The following is a 24,133-nucleotide window of genomic DNA, read 5'->3' as shown; positions in this document are numbered from 1 at the left end:
GTTTCTGATCACATCGAGGCCCCTGGGGTTCAGCTTGGAGGAATCGTGGCGCCGAGACTGCCTGTTTCCTGGGATTAACAGCCCTTTGCGGAGGTTGTAAGAATAAGAAGTCAGACAGGATCATGCCCAGCTTGGCTGAACACACTGTTCTTGTTGTAATGCCATTAAACCAGCGGTGCAGGGCGGGGACACTGGCGCTGGCCTCCTCCTCAGGGGGCAGGAAGGAACCTTGTGTTCTCAGCTGGCCAGACTGTTGTTCTGATTAGGGGGAGACCTGGCTCTGTCACTTAGATTTTGCTCCCCGAGTGACATCTCAATCCAGTTTGAGGTGGCTCAGCAAACGCCAGCTCCTCCTTCCCACCAAACTGCCGTGAGTGGCCCAGGCATAACCTCAGGGCATGGAGGGAAGATGGGTTCATGCTGGGGCTAGGATGGGCATGGTGTGGGGACCTCTTTCTCTTCTAGCACCAGGGCCCAGGCAGCGGGGAGCTGGGGTCTCAACTCTCCACGTCTCAGCACCTACCCTTCTGAACCTGTTTTGCTTGTTAAACGGGGGCTGTCACTCCAATCTTTTAAGATTGTTTTGATGCCACAAATTTAGTAAAGAAGAGGAGAAAGGTTTGTGCTCTCCTTTCCCCCCCCAAGATCTCAAGCAGAAGGGGACTTTTGTGTGGGTGTCTTTTTTATAAGGGGGACATTTATAAATTTAGAGTGAAATTGAAAACGTTAATGTAATAAACAACCATAAGACTTTCACCTAGATTTATAAATTAATGTTTTGCCTATATCCTTTCATTAATCCCTCCATCCACCCTCCATCCCTCTCTCCATCCCTCCATCTATCCCTCTCTTCATCCCTCCATCCATCCGTCCTCTCTCCCTCCATTCATTCACCCTTCCTCCCTTTTTCTTTCCTCCCTCCCTCCCTCTACCCATCCATCCACCTACTACCCTTTATCCAGTCATCTTCTCTCCATCCATCCACCCTTCATCCATCCATCCATCCATCCTCCATCTACCGATTCATCCATCCATCCACCCTCCCTCTGCACCTCCCTTCATCCCTCCATCATCCATCCGTCCATTTACTCTCCCTCCCTCCTTTCTTCCTTCCTTCTTTCCTTTCTCCACCCAGCTATCCACCCACTACCCCTATCCATTTATCTACCATCCATCTGCCCTTCATCCATTCATCCACCCTTCATTCATCCATCCATACATGCACCCATCATCCTTCCATTCATCCACTCTTCCTCCATCCATTCTCCCTCTGTCCCTCCCTTCATCCATCCATTCATCTACCAATTCACCCATCCACCCATTTCTCTACACATTTTTTGGCTGCAGCATTTGAAAGCAAGTTACAGATATGATAGTGCTTCACTCTTAAATACTCTTAAATACTTGACCATAATGTATACTTAATAAAAGGCATTATATTACCTGACGTCAGGGCCATTTTCTTAGGTCATACCTAAGAAAATTACGTTCACTGAATTATATTGTCTAATTCATAGGCAATATTCAGATTTTCAAGGGGTACCCTAAAATGTAATTTACATTTAGTGTTTGCCTGCATATGTGACTGCATGATTGTATCACACATGTGTGACTATGCATGGGTGTGCATGTGCATTTTTGTGTGTGTGCATGCTCACTTGTGTGTGTGCACTTGGTTTTTAGGGGTTTCACTATGCTACCCAGGCTGGTCTTGAACTCCTGGCCTCAAGTGATCCTCTTTGCCTCAGCCTCCCGAAGTGTTGAGATGACAGATGTAACTACCGCACCCGGCCCCACTACTGTTAATAATTGGATTGTTTATGTTTGTTGAGTTGTGAAAGTTCTTTCTAAATTCTGGATACTAGCCCTCATCAGATGTGTAATTTGCAGACATTTTCTCCTGTACTATGGGTTATCTTTTCACTTTTCTGACAGAGTCCATTAGTGCAACAAAAAATTTTAATTTTGGTGAAATCACATTTCTCTTTTTCTTTTGCTCCTTGTACTTCTGGTGCCACATCTCAAAGAAACCATTGCCAAATCCAAGGTCATTATTTATTTCTGTGTTTTCTTTTAAGGGTTTTATAGTTTCAGCTCTTACATTTAGGTCTTTCATCTGTTTTGAGTTAATTTTTTTTATATGGTGTGAGGTAGGGATCCAAATTAATTCATTCTCTCTCTCTTTTTTTTTTTTTTTTTTTTTTTTTTTTTGAGATAGGACCTTGCTCTGTCATCCAGGCTGGAGTGCAGTGGTGTGATCATAGCTCACTGCAGCTCAACATCCTAGGCTCAAGTGATCCTCCCACCTCAGCTTCCTAAAGTGTTGAGATTGCAGGTGTGAGCCACCACACACAAACTTCACTCTTTTGCATGCATCTATTCAGTTGTCTCAGCACTGTTTGTTAAAAAGACTATTCTTTCCCCATTGAATGGTCTTGGCACCCTTATTTCAAATCAGTTGCCCTTAGCTGTCTGGATTCATTTCAGGGCTCTCACTTCTATCCCATTGGTTTCTATGTCTCTCCCTATGCTGGTACTACACTCTCTTGATTACTGTAACTTTGTAGTAAGTTTTGAAATTAGGAAGTGTGGGTCCTCCAGCATTATTCTTTTTCAAGATTCCTGAGTCCTTTGTGTTTTCATATAAATTTTAGGATCAGTTCCATTTCTGCAAAAAAGGCCATTGAGATTTTGATAGGTTTCCCCTAATGCTAACATCTTACAAGACTATGATCCATTTGTCATAGCTAAGAATCAACACTGGACATCAGTGTTAACCAGACTCCAGACTTGATTTGGATTTCCCCAAGTTTTCCCACTCATGGCCTTGTCTGATCCGGGATCACCTTTAGGGTCCCACATCACATGTAGTCATCACGTCTCCCTGGTCTCCTCCAATCTGAAAATTTTAGTCTTTCCTTGTCTTTCATGACCTCGACACTCTTCTTTTTCCTTTCTTTGTTTATTTTTATTTTTTTGTTTATTTATTTTTGAGACAGGGTCTTGCTTGGTCACCCAGTATATTAGTCCATTTTCATGCTGCTGATAAAGACATACCCAAGACTTGGTCATTTATAAAGAAAAAGAGGTTTATTGTTATTTATTTATTTATTTATTTATTTATTTATTTTGAGATGGAGTCTTGCTCTGTCACCCAGGCTGGAGTGCAATGGCACAATCTCAGCTCACTGGAACCTCTGCCTCCTAGGTTCAAGCAATTCTCCTGCCTCAGCCTCCTGAGTAGCTGGGATTACAGGCACCTGCCATCGTGCCTGGCTAATTTTTGTAGTTTTGTAGAGGTGGGCTTTCACCATGTTGGGCAGGCTGGTGTTGAACTCCTGACCTTAGGTGATCCACTTGCCTTGGCCTCCCCAAATGCTGGGATTACAGACGTGAGCCACCATGCCCAGCCAGAAAAAGAGGTTTAATGGACTCACAGTTCCATGTGGCTGGGGAGGCCTTACAATCATGGCAGAAGGTGAAAGGTACATCTTACATGGTGTCAGACAAGAGAGAATGGGCACCAAGTGAAAAGGGAAACCTCTTATAAAATTAACAGATCTCATGAGACTTATTCACTACCATGAGAACAGTATGGAGGAAACTGTCCCCATGATTCAATTCTCTCCCACTGGGTCCCTCCCACAACACATGGAAATTATGGGAGCTACAACTCAAGATGAGATTTGGGTGGAGACACAGCCAAATTATAGCACCCCAGGCTGGAGGGTGGTGGCACAGTCATGACTTACTGCAGCCTTGGCCTCCTGTGCTCAAGTGATCCTCCTGCCTCAGCCCCCTGAGATAGCTGGGACTATAAGCTTGTGCCACCACACCCAGCAATTTTTAAATATTTTTTGTAGAGATGGAGTTTCGCCATGTTGTTCAGGCTGGTCTTGAACTCCTGAACTCAAGCAATCTCTTTACCTCAGCCTCCCAAAGTGTTAGGATTACGGGCATGAGCCACCACACTCAGCTGACATTCTTCTTTTTGCTGCTCAAATTTTCCAAATTTGGCTTTGGGAGTCCCTTAGGGCCAGCTTCTTAAACAGACAGATTCTTCCTTTAGGGGGAGGTAGAATGACATTTATTTTTCTTACTATTTATTTATTTGTTTACTTAAAAACTACTGGTTGATTGATTGATTGGTTGAGACAGGATCTCACTCTGTTGCCCAGGCTAGAGTGCAGTGGCATGATCATGGCTCACCGCTCCTTGACTTCCCTGGCTCAAGTGATCCTTCCGTCTTAGCTTCCTGAGTAGCTGAGACTACAGGCACCCACCACCACATCCAGCTAGTTTTTGTATTTTTGTAGAAATGGGGTTTCACCATGTTGCCGTGGCGGGTCTTGAACTCCTAGACTCAAGCGATCCTCTCGCCTCAGCCATTCAATGTGCTGAGATTACCAGGTGTGAGCCACTGTACCTGGCCAAAGTTTTTTGATTTTTTATAGACGGGGTCTCACTTTGTTGCCCAGGCTGATCTCAAGCTCTTGGGCTTAAGTGATCTGCCTACCTCTGCCTACCAAAGTACTGGGATTACAGGTGTGAGCCTTGGCACCTGGCCAGAATGACACTTATTAGTCACCTACAGTGTCCACTGTACAATGTTGAGTATGACACACACATCATCTCATTGGAGCCTCAGGACCCTCTGTCCAGGAGATAACAGCCTTATTTTACAGATGGGAAAACAGGCTCAGAGAGGTGAAATGATTTGCTCAAGCTTCCACAGCAATAATGTCACTCTTCCCCTACTCCAGATATCCCTCTTCTGGGCTTTCAGGGTGATCCCAACATTTGGAGACAGTCACAGGTTGCAAAACATGGAACAGAGGAGGGGATTCCTAGGGCTAAGTATTGGACATGGCCATTCCAACCCCCTAGGGAGATCTTAAGACCTGGGAGGCCTTAGCTTTCCTGATACCAGAATAATGGCAGCTTCAGGGTTCAGTGTGGGGCCTTAGCATCAGCTCCCCTGAGTATGAATCCTGCCCTACACTCACTGACATTGGACAAAGAACCAAGGCCTCAGTTTCCAGTTTTTCCCTCTGGGAACTTGGGGACTATGATAGGACCCAACTCATTGAGTTCATATCCTAAGAGAAGGCCTAGCCCATTGGCAGCATTAGCACATTCAAAATTAGGAAACAGTATTTTATTTTTATTTTTTTGGAGACAGGGTCTCACTCTGTTACCCAGGCTGGAGTGCAGTGGTGCGATCATGACTCACTGAAGCCTTGACTTCCTAGGCTCAAGCGACCCTCCCACCTCAGCCCCCCGAGTAACTGGGACTACAGGCATGTGCCACCACGCCCGGCCAATTTTTTTTTTTTGTACTTTTTGTAGAGATGGGGGTCTCACTGTGTTGCCCAGGCTGCTCTCTAACTTCTGAACTTGAGCGATCTGTCTGCCTCCGCTCCCCAAAGTGCTGGGATTACAGGCATGAGCCACTGTGCCTGGCTGTAAACAGTTCTTAAGACAATTCTTTCTTCTGATGCCAATTGCAGAGTTTGGGGGTCCTCACACTACTGCAGTTTCTTTAATTCTCTAGAAGAATTAACAGGACTCACTAAAAGCTGTTATACTTACGGTTACAATTGATTGCACTAAACAATACACATGAAAATCAGCGAAGACAAGAGGCTGATGATGCAGAGTCCGGAAGAATTCTGAACATGAACTTACTTATTCTCTCTGCGTAGAGGCACGGACAGTGTTATTGTCCCACCAGAGATGTGGGACAGCATGCATGGTGTACTGCCAACTAGGGAAGCTCCCTGGAACCTTGGTGTCCAGAGTTATGTTTCTTTCTTCTTCTTCTTCTTCTTCTTCTTTCAAATAGAGATGGGATCTTGCCATGTTGCCCAGTCTGGTCTCAAACCCCTGGCCTCAAGCAATCCTCCTGCATTGGCCTCCCATAGCACTGGGATTACATGCATGAGCTGCCACACCCGGCCTGGTGTCCAGAGTTTTCACTGGGGCTCAGTCACATAGACATAGATGACCACCTGCCTCTGTGACTAATCTCATTCCCCAGCTTCTCCACAGGTTGATCTGATGCTGCATGGCCCAAGGCCTCCTCCAGAAATCATATTTATTACTACCTGATGTGACCCAAGACCCCAAGTAGACAAAGACGCTCTTATCAGGCAGGACATTCGAAGAGCTTAAATCACCTCCCAGGAGCTATGGGCAAAGGCCAGCCTTCTCTTTGGGCCAGGTTCAATTCTTTACTGCATGACACCTTACTGAGGGCTTTCACACCATCGTCACGTTTCATCTATACCACAATCCTGCAAGGAGGTGAGCCTCAGGCCATATACAGAACTAGGGGCCACTGGCTGGGTGCGGTGGCTCACGCCTGTTAATCCCAGCACTTTGGGAGGCCAAGGTGGGTGGATCACAAGGTCAGGGTTTGAGACCAGCCTGGCCAACATGGTGAAACTCTGTTTCTACTAAAAATACAAAAATTATATGGGCATGGTGGCAGGTGCCTGTCATCTTGGCTATCCAGGAGGCTGAGGCAGGAGAATCACTCAAACCCAGGAGGCAGTTTGCAGCGAGCCGAGATCTCACCATTGCGTGCCAGCTTGGGTGACAAGAGTGAAACACCATCTTAACAAAGAAAACAAAACAAAACAAAACAAAAACCTAGGGGCCAGGAATGGATGCTGGGCACTCCGCTCCCTCAGCCATCCCAGCCTCCCTCTGGCCCCAGAGTGGCTATCTCCCTGTGGTGAGCTGCAACGTTGGTGCCAGGCAGGGTCCCCCATGCTGCGTGTCTTCCATAGGTTGGGGAAGAAGCCGATTTTTCTGTGAAGTCCACATGTCCCTGCAACTTTACCCTGTACTACGAGGTGGCTGCGCGGGGCAATATTGTGCTATCGGGCCAGCAGCCTGCCCACGTCACCCAGCAGCGAAGCAAGCGGGCAGCCCCTGCCCTGGAGAAACCGATTCGTTTAACACACCTTTCTGAGACAGGTGAGCCGAGCAGCAGGGAGAAGGTTCCTGTTCTTCCTTCTGAACCATTGAGACTGAGATGAGCGCTCTTGCGAGGAGGGACAAGGCAAGACCCAGCAGAGAGGGGAGCCTGCCTTGGGGCAGAGGGGACACATCCTTAACAATACCAGACTGGTCCAGGAGGACAGTGATCAGCCGCTGGAAGCGGAGAGGTTCAGGCCCCAGGCTCTTCTCACTCTGTGTCTGCAGGGGACAGGGACAAGCCAGCCACAGACTGGGCTCTTGCACTGGCCCACACTGTGCTGTTGCCTCTTTACCCAGGTGGTTCTGCCTATGAGTCCTCTTCCTTTTCTCTCCTTTTGACACCATGTGCTCCTTATAAGGCCCTCCTCCCCTCCTCCCAGGAGACTTCCTTAGTCCCCTCCTCTTCAAAGCCCTTCTTGCCAATACAGGGTCCCCAACTTGAGCACTATAGACATATAGAAGGGCGTGGATCACTCTAGAGTGAGTGGCACTCTGTGCACTGTAGGGTGCTGAGCAGCATCCCTGATCTCTCCCCTCCAGATGCCAGTAGTACCAACTCTCCACAGTATGATGACCTAAAAAGTCTTCAGATGTTGCCACTATCCCCAGGGGGCAGAGTCACTCCCAAGTGAGAATCACTGAGATAGGTAGGTAGATAGATAGAATGATGGGTGAATAGATAGATAGACAGGCAGGGTCTCTCAGGCTAAGGCAAGGTTTCTCAACCTTGGCACTATCAGCATTTGGGCAAGATCATTCTCTGTGGTGGAGGCACTGTAGGATGTTGAGCAGCATCCCTGGCCTCCACTCCCTAGATGCCAATAGCCCTATAGATGATGGAGGGATGGATCGATGGATGGATGGGCAGATAGGAAGATGGATGAATGAATGGTTGGATGGATGGACTGATAGAATAGTGGATGGATGGAAGGATGGATGGATGGATGGATGAATGGACAGATGGATGGATGGACAAAAGGATGGATGAATGGACAGATGGATGGATGGACAGAAAGATGAATGGATGGATAATGGGTGGGTGGATGATTGGATGAATAGATGGATGGATGGATGGATAGTGGGTGGGTGGATGGGTGGATGATGGATGAATGGATGGTTGGATCGATAGATGGATGGATAGTGGGTGGATAGATGGGGGATGATGGATGGAAGAATAGATGGATGGATAGTGGGGTGGGTGGATGAGTGGATGATGGATGGATGAACAGATGGATAGATGATTGGATGGTGGATGGATGGGTGGATGATGGATGAATACACAGGTGGATGGATAGTGAATGGGTGGGTGGATGATGGATGATGAATAGAGGGATGGGTGGACGGATGGATGGTGGTGGTGGTGGGTGGTTGGGTGGGTGGATGATGGATGGTTGGTGAATAGAGGGAAGGGTGGATGGTGGGTGGCTGGATGGATGGGTAGATGGTGGATGGATGAAGATATGAATGGATGGATGATTAGATAGAAAGAGAAGATCCCTCTTTCTTAGGCAGGCTTTCTCACCCTCTGCACTGTCAACATTTGGGACCATCCCATGCACTGTAGGATGCTGAGCAGCATCTTTGGCTTCTACTTACTGGAAGCCAGTAGCATCCCTTCCAGCAATGATGACCAAAAAACGTCTGCAGACATTGCCAGCATCCCCTGGGTAGCAGAATTGCCTTGGTTGACAACTGCTGGCCAGAGTTGTGCTTTGGGCATGGTGTACCTGCATCCTCTTGGTCTTCTCTTCTCTTCTGGGTGAAATAACAGGGGCTTTATGTCTTCCTGGAACCCTTGTCCGGGGCCGGCCCTGGGCTTGGAACTCCCCACAATCTGTCCCCATTTAACCCAACTGCAGCCTGGGCTGGTGGTGGTTCCACTGTGTCCATCTGCAGATGAATGGGCTGTGACTTGGGGGTTTCAGGGACTTTTCCATTGCCTAGTAAGGGCCAGAGCCAGGATTTGAACCCCAAGGCCGATTGGGTTCCCACCTCCTCCTATTGGCCATGAGTTTCCTTCTGTCCCCAGTTCCCCCAACCATCCCTGTCCACTGGCTGCTCTGAGCTCTGCACAGAACCAGCTGACAGATGGCCCATTCTGGAACTGGGAGCCTTTCTACTCTCATTCTCTTGCAGTAGAGTATTTGGGAGTGCCTGGACAGGCTTCTAAGATCCTCTATCCTTTAAGGATCATTTATCCACAAGGAAGGAAGTATGAACTCAGTTCAAGTCAGCAAATAATGGCTGCCCAGGTCTACTGGCCTCAGGCCCCAGCAAGATGGAGCCAATCAGAGGGAGGGGTCGGGGGTCAGGGGCATACTGGGGAGCTGGAGTGGTGCTACCTGAACAGGCCAAGTTGGTTTTGCTGTCCACGGAGGAAGCAGAGGGCTGCTCAGGGAGCAGGGACCGTGTTCCCCAGCAGAGAGGATGATTCTAGGCAAATTCCAGCCTGCTCTGTAGGAGCCCATGGTGACCCTAGAGCTGAGTCAATGGGAAGAGTCAGCGTTGATGGAGGATGTAGCCTGGGAAGGGCATTTCAAAACCAAAGATGCAGACTGTCTCAATGTGTCGACAGGCGTATAGTGCAGGGCAAATTGGGGCAGAGCCTGAATGGCTGAGGTTGCATATCGGATGCAGATAATTCACCACTTCTTTCTACTTTTGCTCACCTCAGAGCCCCCACCAGCCCCAGCAGCTGAGGTCAATGTGTGTGTGACCTCTCTTCATCTGGCCGTGACCCCCAGCATGGTCCCCCTCGGTCGCCTGCTGGTCTTCTACGTCAGGGAGAATGGAGAAGGGGTTGCCGACAGCCTTCAATTTGCAGTTGAGACCTTCTTCGAAAACCAGGTAGAGCATCGTGCACTGAACCTGGGACACAGCCAAGGGCCCTCGGGGCTTCTCCAAGGTGCTGGCCAGGGGGTCTGTACACATCTAAGACTCATGTCGTGTCACAGCGTGACATAAGGAATTGTGGGAACATGAGTTGCATCTTTACTGAAGCGTCTCCAAAAGTCACCCAAAAGGAGATTGTGTTCACAACACATAAGGAAAGCCATCAATTGTTTTCTGCCTTTGTTGAATTCAGGATTTAAGGTGAAGCACTTGTTTCCATCAGCACCCTCAGCCTCCTGTCCCCCTCCCTGCAACAACTTTTATCATTACCATTATTTTTTGAGACGGAGTCTAGCTCTGTCACCCAGGCTAGAGTGCAGTGGTGTGATCTCGGCTCACTGCAGCCTCTGCCTCCCGGGTTCAAGCAGTTCTCCTGCCTCAGCCTCCTGAGTAGCTGAGATTACAGGCATGCACCACCATGTCTGGCTAATTTTTGTATTTTTAGTAGAGACGGGGTTTCACCACTTTGGCCAGGCTGGTCTTGATCTATTGGCTTCAAGTGATCCTCCCGCCTCAGCCTCCCAAAGTGCTGGGATTACAGTTGTAAGCCACTGTGCCTGGCTCCTCCCTACAACTTCTAAACAGACTGCCACATGCTCTCCGCCAGCACCTGCCTTCCCATCTCTCCCTGTCCCTCCGTGTTCCCTTTTTTGTGTCCGCTGCACAATGACCAGCTGCCCATCACAGTGTGGGACCAGTTCCAACCAGGTGGCAAGGCAGAGCGGGCAAAGACCCACTGTCCTCGGTGGGCAGGGGGTGCATGGGTGGGGCAGAAGAGATGCCTCTGGACTGGACCAAACCTGGGTTGAACCAAGTTTTTTTGTTGTTGTTTGAGACGGAGTTTCACTCTTATTGCCCTGACTGGCGTGCAATAATGCTGTCTCGGCTCACTGAAACCTCTGCCTCCCGGCTTCAAGAGATTCTCCTGCCTCAGCCTACCAAGTAGCTGGGATTACAGGCACCCGCCACCATGCCCAGCTAAATTTTGTATTTTTAGTAGAGACGGGATTTCACCATGTTGGCCGGGCTGGTCTCGAACACCTGACCTCAGGTGATCCACCCGCCTCGGCCTCCCAAAGTGTTGGGATTACAGGCGTGAGCCACCACTCCCGGCCAACTGAACCAAGTTTCTTATCTCTTGCCGCATTTGCGCCCAGGTTTCAGTGACGTATTCAGCAAATGAGACCCAACCTGGGGAGGTTGTCGACCTGCGGATCAGGGCTGCAAGGGGCAGCTGTGTGTGTGTCGCCGCAGTTGATAAGAGTGTCTACCTGCTCAGGTCTGGGTTCCGGCTGACTCCTGCCCAGGTGAGCAGAGCCCTCGGGTTTGGGTTCTGGTACCTCCATGGGGCCTTACCTTCTCTTGCTCTCCCTTTCCCATCTCCCATTTTAATAATTGAAGAGCTGCGTTTGAATCCAGATTTGCTTTCTCCGTCAGGTTCATTTCTCAGGGAACCTGATGGGTGCCTGATACATCCTTGTTGCTGCTTTAGCACAGTTGCAAGATCAGGGAGTCAAGGTCATCAGATTTTTGCAACGTGACATTGGACCAGGTCTCGTCTCTCTGGCTCCAATTTTCCCATCTTATTTTATGTTATTTTTAGAGTTGGGGTCTTGCTCTGTTGCCTGGGCTGGAGTGCAGTGGCGTGATCATAGCTTACTGTAGTCAACACATCCTGGGCTTAAGCGATCCTCCCACCTCAGCCTCAGGCTACAGGCATGCACCACCATGCCTGGCTAATTTTTTCTATCTTTGTAGGGACGGGGTGTTGCTATGTTGCCCAGGCTGGTCTCGAACTCCTTTGCTCAAGCCAGCCTCCTGGTTCAGCCTCCCCAGCGACTGGGATTACAGGCATGAGCCACTGTGCCTGGCTCCTGTTTGCCCATTTTAAAATGGGCTGATGCTACCAGTGCCCATCTCCTGGAGGTTGTCATGATGTGATAAAGAGGTTGGGATGGGAGCACGCTGCACCCACGAGAGCCAGTTTGGGTTGTAAAGAAAACTTTAGCTGACCAGTCTCTGTCCCCCTTTGCCTGCAGGTTTTCCAGGAACTGGAAGATTATGATGTTTCTGATTCCTTTGGCGTGTCCAGGGAGGATGGTCCTTTTTGGTGGGCTGGGCTGATGGCCCAACGACGCCGGCGCTCCTCCGTCTTCCCGTGGCCTTGGGGCATCACCAAGGACTCTGGGTTTGCCTTCACCGTAAGGAGAGGTGGTCTCAGATCCCTCTGCCCCCTTCTAAGGTCCTCTTGCCTAGAAATAAGAGTCTCGGAGATTCAGAAATGGGTTGGAAACAGAATTGGAAGCTTTTCTTTCTTTCTTTTTTTTGAGATGGAGTCTCACTCTGTGGCCCAGGCTGGAGAGCAGTGGTGCCATCATAGCTCACTGCAACCTCGAACACCTGTGCTCAAGTGAGCCTCCCACCTCAGTCTCCCAAGTAGCTGGAACTACAGGTGCATGCCACCGCACCAGGCTAATTCTATTTTAGTTTATTTTTTTTTAGAGATGGGGTCTCGCTATGTGGCCCAGGCTAGTGTTGAACTCCTGGCCTTGAGCACTCCTCCTGCCTCAACTTCCCAAAGTGTTAGGATTACAAGCATGAGCCATTGCACCTAACCTTCCAAACTTTTCTTTTTCATTTCTCCCCAATGAAAGCTCACAAGCAGATCCTTCCAATTTGCAAAGCGGTGGAGAGCAGAATGTTATGCATGTCAATGGTCAGGTTCAAATGGATAACTTGAACTTATGATGGGATGTGTTATGACATTGACATGCTTTGCTGCGAGGAAAACCTTCTCATTGGGAGCTGCAGGTGCCAGCAGCTCTTAGCTCTGCCTCAGCTTTGGTTAACTTGGTTATGTGTCTGGCAGCTTTCAAAGCAGAAGGAGGTGGCTGTGTTCCCAGGTGGCAGGAGGTCTGAACTGCACAGGTGATCCTCCTGTCTCAGCCTCCCCAGTCGCTGGGATTAGAGGCATGAGCCACTGTGCCCAGCTCCAGTTTATCCATCTTAAAAAGGACTAATGGCCGGGCGTGGTGGCTCAAGCCTGTAATTCCAGCACTTTGGGAGGCCGAGACGGGCGGATCATGAGGTCAGGAGATCGAGACCATCCTGGCTAACACGGTGAAACCCCGTCTCTACTGAAAAATACAAAAAACTAGCCGGGCGCGGTGGCGGGTGCCTGTAGTCCCAGCTACTCGGGAGGCTGAGGCAGGAGAATGGCGTAAACCCGGGAGGCGGAGCTTGCATTGAGCTGAGATCCGGCCACTGCACTCCAGCCTGGGTGACAGAGCGAGACTCCATCTCAAAAAAAAAAAAAAAAAAAAAAGGACTAATGCTGGCTGGGCACAGTGTCTCATGCCTGTAATCCCAGTACTTTGGGAGGCCAAGGTGGGCGGATCACAAGGTCAAGAGATCAAGACCATCCTGGTCAACATGGTGAAAACACAAAACTTAACTGAGCATGGTGGTGTGCTCCTGTAGTCTCAGCTGCTTGAGAGTCTGAGTCAGGAGAATCACTTGAACCCAGGAGATGGAGGTTGCAGTGAGCGGAGATCACGTCACTGCACTCCAGCCTGGTGACAGAGAAAGACTCTGTCTCAAAAAAAAAAAAAAGGGGCCAATGCTATCAGGTGCCCATCTCCAGAGGTTGTCATGATGTAATATAGACAGAAAGGGATTGGGATGGGAGCATGCTTCGCCCTTCAGGGTCACACAGGGTCACACCTTAGGGTGCTGGTGGTCTCCACTCAAATGCGTGTCCCGTTGGAGGGTGCCTTTCATTTCTTTAAAAAATGTTTCTGGCCTGGTGTCATGTCTTATGCCTGTAATCCCAACTTTGGGAGGCCAAGGCGGGTGGATCACCTGAAGTCAGGAGTTCGAGACCAGCCTGGCCAACATGGTGAAACCCCCGTCTCTACTAAAAATACAAAAATTAGCTGGGTGTGGTGGCGGGTGCCCGTAATCCCAGCTACTTGGGAGGCTGAGGCAGGAGAATCTCTGGAACCAGGAGATGGAGTTTGCAGTGATCACGCCACTGCACTCCAGCCTGGGTGGCAGAGCGAGATTCTGTCTCAAAAAAAAAATATATAAATAAATAAAAAATATTTCAAAGGCATCCTTCCCTTCCTGACCTGTGCTGCTTTTATTATGAAATTTTCCAAACATGCAGAAAAGTTGAGTGAATTAGACAACAAACACCCACATGCCCGCCACCTACTTCCCAAAGTTCTATTTGCAAAACAAACAAACAAAAAACAAAAAACAAACAAACAAAAAAACCTCTTTTTTTTTTTTTTCTTTTTTTGAGATAAGGTCTCACTTTGTCACCCAGGCTGGAGTGCAGTGGTGTGATCTCAGCTCACTGCAGTCTCGACCTCCTGGGCTCAAGCGATCCTCCTGCCTCAGCCTCCTGAGTAACTGGGACCATAGAACACACCATCATACCTCGCTAATTTTTTTTTTTTTTTGTATTTGTAGAGATGGGATTTCACTGTGTTGCTCAGGCTGGTCTCGAACTCCTGGGCTCAATGGATCCACCCGCCTTAACCTCACGAAGTGCTGGGATTACAGACATACACCACTGCACCTAGCAAAATAAACCTTTTTTTAAAAAAATAGCATTTCAATTATGAGTATGTGAACTGCCTGGCAGGTTGAACCCCAGGTCCCTATCAGCTTCAGGAAGTCAGAGGTGACACCTTTGAGTCAAAGGAACTGGGTTTAAATTTCTTATTCACAAATCCAAGTCAGCCCAGGCTAGAGTGAGTCTTCTTTTCTTTCTTTTTTTTTTTTTTTTTTGAGACGGAGTCTCGCTGTGTCTCCCAGGCTGGAGTGCAGTGGCGCGATCTCGGCTCACTGCAAGCTCCGCCCCCTGGGTTCACGCCATTCTCCCGACTCAGCCTCCCAAGTAGCTGGGACTACAGGCGCCCGCTTCCACGCCCGGCTAATTTTTTTGTATTTTTAGTAGAGACGGGGTTTCACCGTGTTAGCCAGGATAGTCTCGATCTCCTGACCTCGTGATCCACCTGCCTCGGCCTCCCAAAGTGCTGGGATTACAGGCTTGAGCCACCGCGCCCGGCCGTGAGTCTTCTTTTCAATCCAGTTGCTCCCAGTAATTAGTACAATGATGAGGACATAATAAAAAGAGTCACTGCATAGCTGGGCATGGTGGTGCATGCCTCTAGTCTCAGCTACTCAAGAGGCTGAGGTGGGAGGATCGCTTGAGCCTGGGAGTTTGAGGCTGTGGTGAGCTATGATTGCACCACTGCACCTCAGTCTGAACCACAGAGTGAGGCCCTGTCTCTACTAATACTAATACTAATACTAATACTAATACTAATACTAATAACTAATAAATGAGATCATTGCATCCCACAGTTGGTCCTTGGTTGGGGTCAGGTACTGTGCCAACTGATTTCCTTCCTTCCTCCCTTCTTCCCTTCCCTTCCCTTCTGTTCACCTTCCCCTTCTCCTTCCTTTCTTCTTTTCTTTTTAATTTTCTTTTGAGATGGAGTCTTGCTCTATTTAGCCCAGGCTAGAATGCAGTGCTGTGATCTTGGCTCACTGCAACCTCAGCCTCCTGGGTTCCAGTGATTCTGCTGCCTCAGCCTCCCGAGTAGCTGGGATTACAGGTGCCTGCCACCACGCCTGGCTAATTCTTATATTTTTAGCAGAGATGGAGTTTCACCGTGTTAGCCAGGCTGGTCTTGAACTCCTGACCTCAAGTGATCCTCCCACCTTGGCCTCCCAAAGTGCTGGGATTATAGGCATGTGCCACCGCATCTGGTCATGATTTTTCTAATTGAGATGAAATTCATGTAACATAAAACTCACCATTTAAAATTCAGTGGCATTTATTATATTCACAGTGCTGTGCAACCACCACTCCTACCTAATTCCAGAACATTTTCATCCCCCAAAAGGAAACCCAGTCCCTAGTAGCAATCACTTCCCATTTCTCCTCTCTCAGCCCCTGGCAGTCACCCGTCAATCTGCTTTCTGTCTCTGTGGATTTGCCTGTTCTGGGTGTTTCATCTCAATGGAATCATACAACATGAAGCCTTTTGTGTTTGGGCCATCTGATTTGGTTCCACAGTTCAAATGTGCTGTTCTCTCTTCTTCTCCACCCTGGATGGTCACTGGGTCCCATATTCTCCCCAGCCTGTGCCACCAAACCTAGAATAAAAGAATGATGCCCCCATGGTGGCAGGCGCCTGTAGTCCCAGCTACTCGGGAGGCTGAGGCAGGAGAATGGCGTGCACCTGGGAGGTGGAGCTTGCAGTGAGCCAAGATTGTGCCAGTGCACTCCAGCCTGGGCAACAGAGCGAGACTCCATCTCAAAAAACAAACAAAACAAAACCAAAAAAACAGAAAAAGAATGATGCCCCCAAAGCTGCCAAAAAGTGATATTGGGACAATGGCCACAGGGTGATTCATTCCCTTATGCTTCTGGGGGCTGTCAGCATCCACTTCCCCACCAATGGTTTGGGTGTTGTCTGTTGTCTAGGAAACGGGACTGGTGGTGATGACCGACCGAGTGAGCCTGAACCACCGGCAGGATGGTGGCCTCTACACTGATGAGGCTGTCCCCGCTTTCCAGCCCCACACAGGGAGCCTGGTGGCAGCAGCTCCTTCCAGGAACCCCCCCAGGTAATGGCTTATACATTGAGCAAGGTTTTCTAACCCTGATGCTATTGAGTTTTGGGGCTTGTCTTAGTCCTTCCTGGCTGCTGTAACAGAAGACCATAGACTGGGTGGCTTATAAACAACTGAAATTTATTTCACATGGTTCTTGGGGCTGGGAAGTCCAAGAACAGGGCACCAGCACATTCGGTGTCTGGTGAGGGCTCACTTCCCACTTCATTGATGGTGGCTTCCACCTTCTTGCTGTATCCTCATATGGCAGAAGGAGTGAGAGAGCCTTTTTATTTTTTTTTGAGATGGATTCTCACTCACTCTGTCCCCCAGTACTGTGCTGTTTTGGTTACTGTAGCCTTGTAGTATAGTTTGAAGTCAGGTAGCATGATGCCTCCTGCTTTGTTTTTTGTTTTTTGGTTTTTTTGCTTTGGATTGTCTTGGCAATGCTGGCTCTTTTTTGGTTCCATATGAACTTTAAAGTAGTTTTTTCCAATTCTGTGCAAAAAGTCATCAGTAGCTTGATGGGGATGGTGTTGAATCTATAAATTACCTTGGGAAGTATGGTCATTTTCATTATATTGATTCCTCCTATCCATGAGCATGGAATGTTCTTTCATTTGTTTGTGTCCTGTTTTATTTCATTGAGCAGTGGTTTGTAGTTCTCCTTCAAGAGGTCCTTCACATCCCTTGTAAGTTGGATTCCTAGGTATTTTACTCTCTTCACTCATGATTTGGCTCTCTGTTTGTCTGTTAATTGGTGTATAGGAACACTTGTGATTTTTGCACATTGACTTTGTATCCTGAGACTTTGCTGAAGTTGCTTATCAGCTTAAGGAGGTTTTAGGCTGAGACAACGGGGTTTTCTAAATATACAATCATGTCATCTGCAAACAGGGACAATTTGACTTCCTCTTTTCCTAACTGAATACCCTTTATTTCTTTCTCTTGCCTGATTGCCCTGGCCAAAACTTCCAACACCATGTTGAATAGGAGTGGTCAGACAGGGCATCCTTGTCTTGTGCCAGTTTTCAGAGGGAACGCTTCCAGTTTTTGCCCATTCAATATGATATTGGCTGTGGGTTTGTCATAAATAGCCCTTATTATTTTGAGATATGTTCCATCAATACCTAGTTTATTGAGAGTTTTTAGCATGAAGGGCTGTTGAATTTTGTCAAAGACCTTTTCTGCATCTATTGAGATAATCATATGGTTTTTGTCAATCATTCTGTTTATGTGATAGATTTCATTTATTGATTTGTGTACGTTGAACCAGCCTTGCATCCCAGAGATGAAGCCGACTTGATCGTGGTGGATAAGCTTTTTGATGTGCTGCTGGATTTGGTTTGCCAGTATTTTATTGAGGATTTTTGCATCGATGTTCATCAAGGATATTGGTCTAAAATTCTCTTTTTTTTGTTGTGTCTCTGCCAGGCTTTGGTATCAGGATGATGCTGCCCTCATAAATGAGTTAGGGAGGATTCCCTCTTTTTCTATCGATTGGAACAGTTTCAGAAGGAATAGTACCAACTCCTCTTTGTACTTCTGGTGGAATTCGGCTGTGAATCCATCTGGTCCTGGACTTTTTTTGGTTGGTAGGCTATTAATTATTGCCTCAATTTCAGAACCTGTTATTGGTCTATTCAGAGATTCAACTTCTTCCTGGTTTAGTCTTGGGAGGGGGTATGTGTCCAGGAATTTATCCATTTCTTCTAGATTGTCTAGTTTATTCACGTAGAGGTGTTTATAGTATTCTCTGATGGTAGTTTGTATTTCTGTGGGATCAGTGGTGATATCCCCTTTATCATTTTTTATTGCGTTTATTTGATTCTTCTCTCTTTTCTTCTTTATTAGTCTTGCTAGCGGTCTATCAATTTTGTTGATCTTTTCAAAAAACCAGCTCCTGGATTCATTGATTTTTTGAAGGGTTTTTGTGTCTCTATCTCTTTCAGTTCTGCTCTGATCTGAGTTATTTCTTGCCTTCTGCTAGCTTTTGAATTTGTTGCTCTTGCTTCTCTAGTTCTTTTAATTGTGATGTTAGGGTGTCAATTTTAGATCTTTCCTGCTTTCTTTTGTGGGCATTTAGTGCTATAAATTTCTCCGTACACACTGCTTTCAATGTGTCCCAGAGATTCTGGTATGTTGTGTCTTTGTTCTCATTGGTTTCAAAAAATATCTTTATTTCTGCCTTAATTCCATTATCTTCCCAGTAGTCATTCAGGAGCAGGTTATTCCGTTTCCATGTAGTTGTGTGGTTTTGAGTGAGTTTCTTAATCCTGAGTTCTAATTTGATTGCACTGTGGTCTGTGAGAGAGTTTGTTGTGATTTCTGTTCTTTCACATTTGCTGAGGAGTGCTTTACTTCCAATTACGTGGCCAATTTTAGAATAAGTGCAATGTGGTGCTGAGAAGAATGTATATTCTGTTGATTTGGGTTGGAGAGTTCTGTAGATGTCTGTTAGGTCTGCTTGGTGCAGAGCTAAGTCTGGATATCCTTGTTAACCTTCTGTCTCTTTGATCTGTCTAATATTGACAGTGGGGTGTTACAGTCTCCCATTATTATTGTGTGGGAGTCTAAGTCTCTTCATAGGTCTCTAAGGACTTGCTTTATGAACATGAGCGCTCCTGTATTGGGTGCATATATATTTAGGATAGTTAGCTCTTCTTGTTGAATTGATCCCTTTACCCATTATGTAGTGGCTTTCTTTGTCTCTTTTGATCTTTGTTGGTTTAAAGTCTGTTTTATCAGAGACTAGGATTGCAACCCCTGCCTTTTTTTTGCTTTCCATTTGCTTGGTAGATCTTCCTCTATCCCTTTATTTTGAGTCTATACTCTGCATGTGAGATGGGTCTCCTGAATACAGCACGTTGATAGGTCTTGACTCTTTATCCAATTTGCCAGTCTGTGTCTTTTAATTGGGGCATTTAGTCCATTTACATTTAAGGTTAATATTGTTATATGTGAATTTGATCCTGTCATTATGATGTTAGCTGGTTATTTTGCCCATTAATTGATGCAGTTTCTTCCTAGCATCGATGGTCTTTACAATCTGGCATGTTTTTGCAGTGGCTGGTACCGGTTGTTTCTTTCCATGTTTAGTCCTTCCTTCAGGAGCTCTTGAAAGGCAGGCCTGGTGGTGACAAAATATCTCAGCATTTGTTTATCTATAAAGGAGTTTATTTCTCCTTCACTTATGAAGCTTAATTTGGCTGGATATGAAATTCTGGGTTGAGAATTTTTGTCTTTAAGAATGTTGAATATTGGCCCCTACTCTCTTCTGGCTTGTAGGGTTTCTGCCAAGAGATCTGCTGTTAGTCTGATAGGCTTCCCTTTGTGGTTAACCCGACCTTTCTCTCTGGCTGCTCTTAACATTTTTTCCTTCATTTCAACGTTGGTGAATCTGACAATTACGTGTCTTGGGGTTGCTCTTCTCAAAGAGTGTCTTTGTGGTGGTCTCTGTATTTCCTGAATTTGAATGTTGGCCTGCTTTGCTAGGTTGGGGAAGTTCTCCTGGATAATATCCTGAAGAGTGTTTTCCAACTTGGTTCCATTCTCCCCATCACTTTCAGGTACACCTATCAAATGTAGATTTGGTCTTTTCACATAGTCCCATATTTCTCGAAGGCTTTGTTCATTTCTTTTTACTCTTTTTTCTCTAACCTTGTCTTTTTGCTTTATTTCATTAATTTGATCTTCAAGCACTGATACCCTTTCTTCCACTTGATCAAATTGGCTATTGAAGCTTGTGCCTGCATCACAAAGTTCTCGTGCCATGGGTTTCAGCTCCATCAGGTCATTTAAGGTCTTCTCTACACTGTTTATTCTAGTTATCCATTCGTCTAACATTTTTTCAAGGTTTTTAAACTTCTTTGCAATGGGTTTGAACATGCTTCTTTAGCTCAGAGAAGTTTCTTATTACCGACCTTCTGAAACCTACTTCTGTCAATTCGTCAAAGTCATTCTCCATCCAGCTTTGTTGCATTGCTGGCAAGAAGCTGCGATCCTTTGGAGGAGAAGAGGCACTCAGGTTTTTAGAATTATCAGCTTTTCTGTTCTGGTTTCTCCCCATCTTTGTGGTTTTATCTACCTTTGGTCTTTGATGTTGGTGACCTACAGATGGGGTTTTGGTGTAGATGTCCTTTTTGTTGATATTGATACTATTCCTTTCTGTTTGTTAGTTTTCCTACTAACAGTCAGGTCCCTCAGCTGCAGGTCTGTTGGAGTTTGGTGGAGGTCCACTCCAGATCCTATTTGCCTGGGTATCACAGTGGAGGCTGCAGAACAGCAAATATTGCAGAACAGCAAATATTGCAGAACAGCACATATTGCTACCTGATCCTTCCTCTGGAAGCTTCGTCCCAGAGGGGCACCTGCCTCTTTGAGGTGTCTGTCAGCCCCTACTGGGAGGTGTCTCCCAGTTAGGCTACATGAGGGTCAGGGATGCACTTGAGGAGGCAGTCTGTCCATTCTCAGAGCTCAAATGATACACATGCAGCCAACAAGCATATGAAAAAGCGCTCAATGTCACTGAACACTAGAGAAATGCAAATCAGGCCAGGCATGGTGGCCCACGCCTGTAATCCCAGCACTTTGGGAGGCCAAGGTGGGTGGATCACCTGATGTTGGGAGTTTGAGACCAGCCTGGTCAACATGATGAAACCTCATTTCTATTAAAACTACAAAAATTAGCCAGGTGTGGAGGCACACCTGCAATTCCAGGTATAATTCAGGAGGCTGAGGCATGAAAATCACTTGAACCTGGGAGGTGGAGGTTGCTGTGAGCAGAGATTGCATCACTACACTCCAACCTGGGCAACAGAGTGAGACTCTGTCTCAAAAAAAAGGGAAATGCAAATCAAAACCACAATAAGATGCCATCTCATGCCAGTCAGAATGGCCATTAATAAAAAGTCAACAAATAAGCTGGGTGTGGTGGCTCATGCCTGTAATCCAGAATTTTGTGAGGCCAAGGCAGGTGGATCACCTGAGGTCAGGAGTTCAAGACCAGCCTGACCAACGTGGTGAAACCCCATCTCTACTAAAAATACAAAGTTAGCTGGTTGTAGTGGCAGGTGCCTCTAATCCTAGCTACTTGGGAGGCTGAGGCTGGAGAATCATTTGAACCTGGGAGGCAGAGGTTGCAGTGAGCTGAGATTGCGCCATTGCACTCCAGCCTGGGTGACAAGAAGGAAACTCCATCTCAAAAACAAAGTAAAAAAATAACAGAAGTTGGTGAGGTTGTGGAGAAAAGAGGATGCTTATGCACAGTTGATGGGAGTGTAAATTAGTTCAACCATTGTGGAAAGCAGTGTGGCAATTCCTCAAATAGCTAAAAACAGAACTACCATTTGGCCCAGCAATCCCATTACTGGGTATATACTCAAAGGAATATAAATCATTCTACCATAAAGACATATGCACACAAATGTTCATTGCAGCACTATTTACAATAGCAAAGACCTGGAATCTACCTAAATGCTCATCAATGACAGACTGGATAAACAAAATGTGGTACATAAATACCATGGAATACTATGCAGCCATAAAAAAGAACAAGATCATGTCTTTTGTGGAAACACAGATGGAGCTGGAGGCCATTATCCTTAGCAAACTAATGCAAGAACAGAAAACCAAATACTGCATGTTCTCACTTATAAGTGGGAGCTAAATGATGAGAAAACATGGACAAAAAGAGGGGAAGAGATGGGTCTACTTGAGGGTGGGGGATGGGAAGACAAAGAGGATCAGAAATCATAACTATTGGGCACTAGGGTTAGTACCTGGGTGATGAAATAATCTGTACAACAAACCCCCATGACACACGTTTACCTATATAATGGACCTGCACATGTACTTCTGAACCTAAAATAAAGTTTTTAAAAAACAAGTTATGTCCTAATCAAGTAGACTGTTAACCCTGCTAGGTAAGAGAATTAATGTGTTATATCCCAATCAAGTACCATGTTAACCCTTCCAGGAAGAAGAAATTAATGCATTATATCTGATCAAATAGAATGCGAAGCTGCTAGATTCGTAAAAGATTTGTTACGTTCATGAAACCTTAATCGTTTCTTTCTTTCTTTTCGTAGAACAGAGAAGAGAAAAAGGACTTTCTTCCCTGAAACATGGATTTGGTATTGTCTCAACATCAGGTACAGTAAGATTTCTTTTCTGTGCTGACTTTGCCGGTTGACTGAAAGGCACTCAGGCGGGCCCAGAGAGCCCCTGGTGGGACGGACAGGCCTGATACCAACATCTGAGTAAGACACTGTGCATCTTTTTCTAACACATAAAACTTCAAGCCATGAAGCCAGCCTTGAGTCCCGCTGCACATTTGGACGTTTGCCTGGGAAATATGAAATGCAAGGGCTTTGTGCCTCTCACAGCTCCCTCTTGGGGTAACTCTATCTGCTCTGTTTGTATAACGAGCTCATTAAAATGATTACAGTTCCCTGGAACATGAACTTGACTCCACCTACCCCCACTCCTTGCTCCTCGGGGGACTACAGCTCTTGCTCAAAAAACAGGATGCCTTTCTCAACACATTTCCTTTTTGCATTTTTCCCCCCCGTTTAGTTCTCTTTGAAGCAGGATTGCAGGCACCCCTTTTCTGCTGGATGCAATTGACTTTTTTTTCTTTCAATGCTCAGCGTTAGAGCACCAATGACACTAGTAAAAAGTGGCAGTGGCGTGCCCTGGCAAACCAGTTTGGCATGAAAACTGACTCTTGGTCCAGCCCGGGCCAACAGGTGGGCTGACTGCTGGAGCCGTGCCCTTCTTCCAGGCACAAGGTGCTGTGGCAAGGGCTTGATAGAGCCAGGCACGCAGCTGGGGGCCCCTCAGGTTGCTTTGGGGGATGTGTATGTCCTCATCCTGGGAAGGTCTGACTGCTGATCGGAACACATTCAGGTCACTGTGTTTTGCTCTGGGGGCCCAGCTGTAAGACAGCCTATCTGTCCATCATCATTCAAATGTATGTAATTTCTGGATGTCTGGTGAGCTTTTCTTATTGTTAAAAAATTTTTCAATTTATTTTTATTAGGGCTGGGAGCGGTGGCTCACACCTGTAATCCCAGCACTTTGGGAGGCTGAGGCGGGCGGATCTCAAGGTCAGGAGATCTAGACCGTCCTGACCAACACGGTGAAACCCTGTCTCTACTAAAAATACAAAAACTTACCCAGGCGTGGTGGTGGGTGCCTGTAGTCCCAGCTACTCGGGAGGCTGAGGCAGGAGAATGATGTGAACCCGGGAGGCAGAGCTTGCAGTGAGCCGAAATTATGCCACTGCACTCCAGCCTGGGTGACAGAGCAAGACTCCGTCTAAAAAAAAAAAAAAAAATTCATAGAGATGGGGTCTCTGTATGTTGCCCAGGCTGGTCTGAAACACCTGTCCTCAAGTGATCTTCCTGTCTTGGCCTTTCAATGTGCTAGAGTTACAGGTGTGAGCCACTGCTCCTGGCCCGGATGTTTTTGATGTTAAGGATGGTCCCTTGAATAAGGCAGACAGAGTCCCAGCACTCATAACATTTTCATTGTAGCTAGACAGGTGCCCAAAGAGCCATGATGGTACAGTAGGGTTAGTCTTCTCCTGGAAGGCTGGGCACGGAGCTTGGGAGGCAGA

The 24,133-nt window shown here is 46.9% G+C and overlaps 1 protein-coding gene across 18 annotated transcripts in view; it reads left to right on the top strand.

The window, feature by feature from the left end:
- Positions 1–24,133, top strand: part of CPAMD8 (C3 and PZP like alpha-2-macroglobulin domain containing 8) — a 121,792-nt gene that overhangs the window by 41,478 nt on the left and 56,181 nt on the right. For 15 of the 18 annotated variants that reach the window (XR_010583232.2, XR_010583231.1, XR_010583230.2 and 12 more), the window contains exons 14-19: positions 6,795–6,984; positions 9,662–9,834; positions 11,037–11,186; positions 11,919–12,080; positions 16,385–16,527; positions 22,602–22,664. Coding sequence is in view for 12 of the 18 variants with exons in the window: in XM_065535161.2 (XP_065391233.1) it covers positions 6,795–6,984; positions 9,662–9,834; positions 11,037–11,186; positions 11,919–12,080; positions 16,385–16,527; positions 22,602–22,664 (881 nt within the window). In the remaining 6 variants the exon portion in view is untranslated. Of the gene's footprint in view, positions 1–6,794; positions 6,985–9,661; positions 9,835–11,036; positions 11,187–11,918; positions 12,091–16,384; positions 16,528–22,601; positions 22,665–24,133 lie in introns of those variants that run through there. The other 3 variants (XM_074026309.1, XM_074026310.1, XM_074026308.1) reach the window with 3 other exon arrangements.

Source organism: Macaca fascicularis, chromosome 19 (genome assembly GCF_037993035.2).
Source record: "Macaca fascicularis isolate 582-1 chromosome 19, T2T-MFA8v1.1".
NCBI lineage: Eukaryota > Metazoa > Chordata > Mammalia > Primates > Cercopithecidae > Macaca > Macaca fascicularis.
Note: the sequence above shows the minus strand (reverse complement) of the source record. Positions and strands in the feature narration are given on the sequence as shown.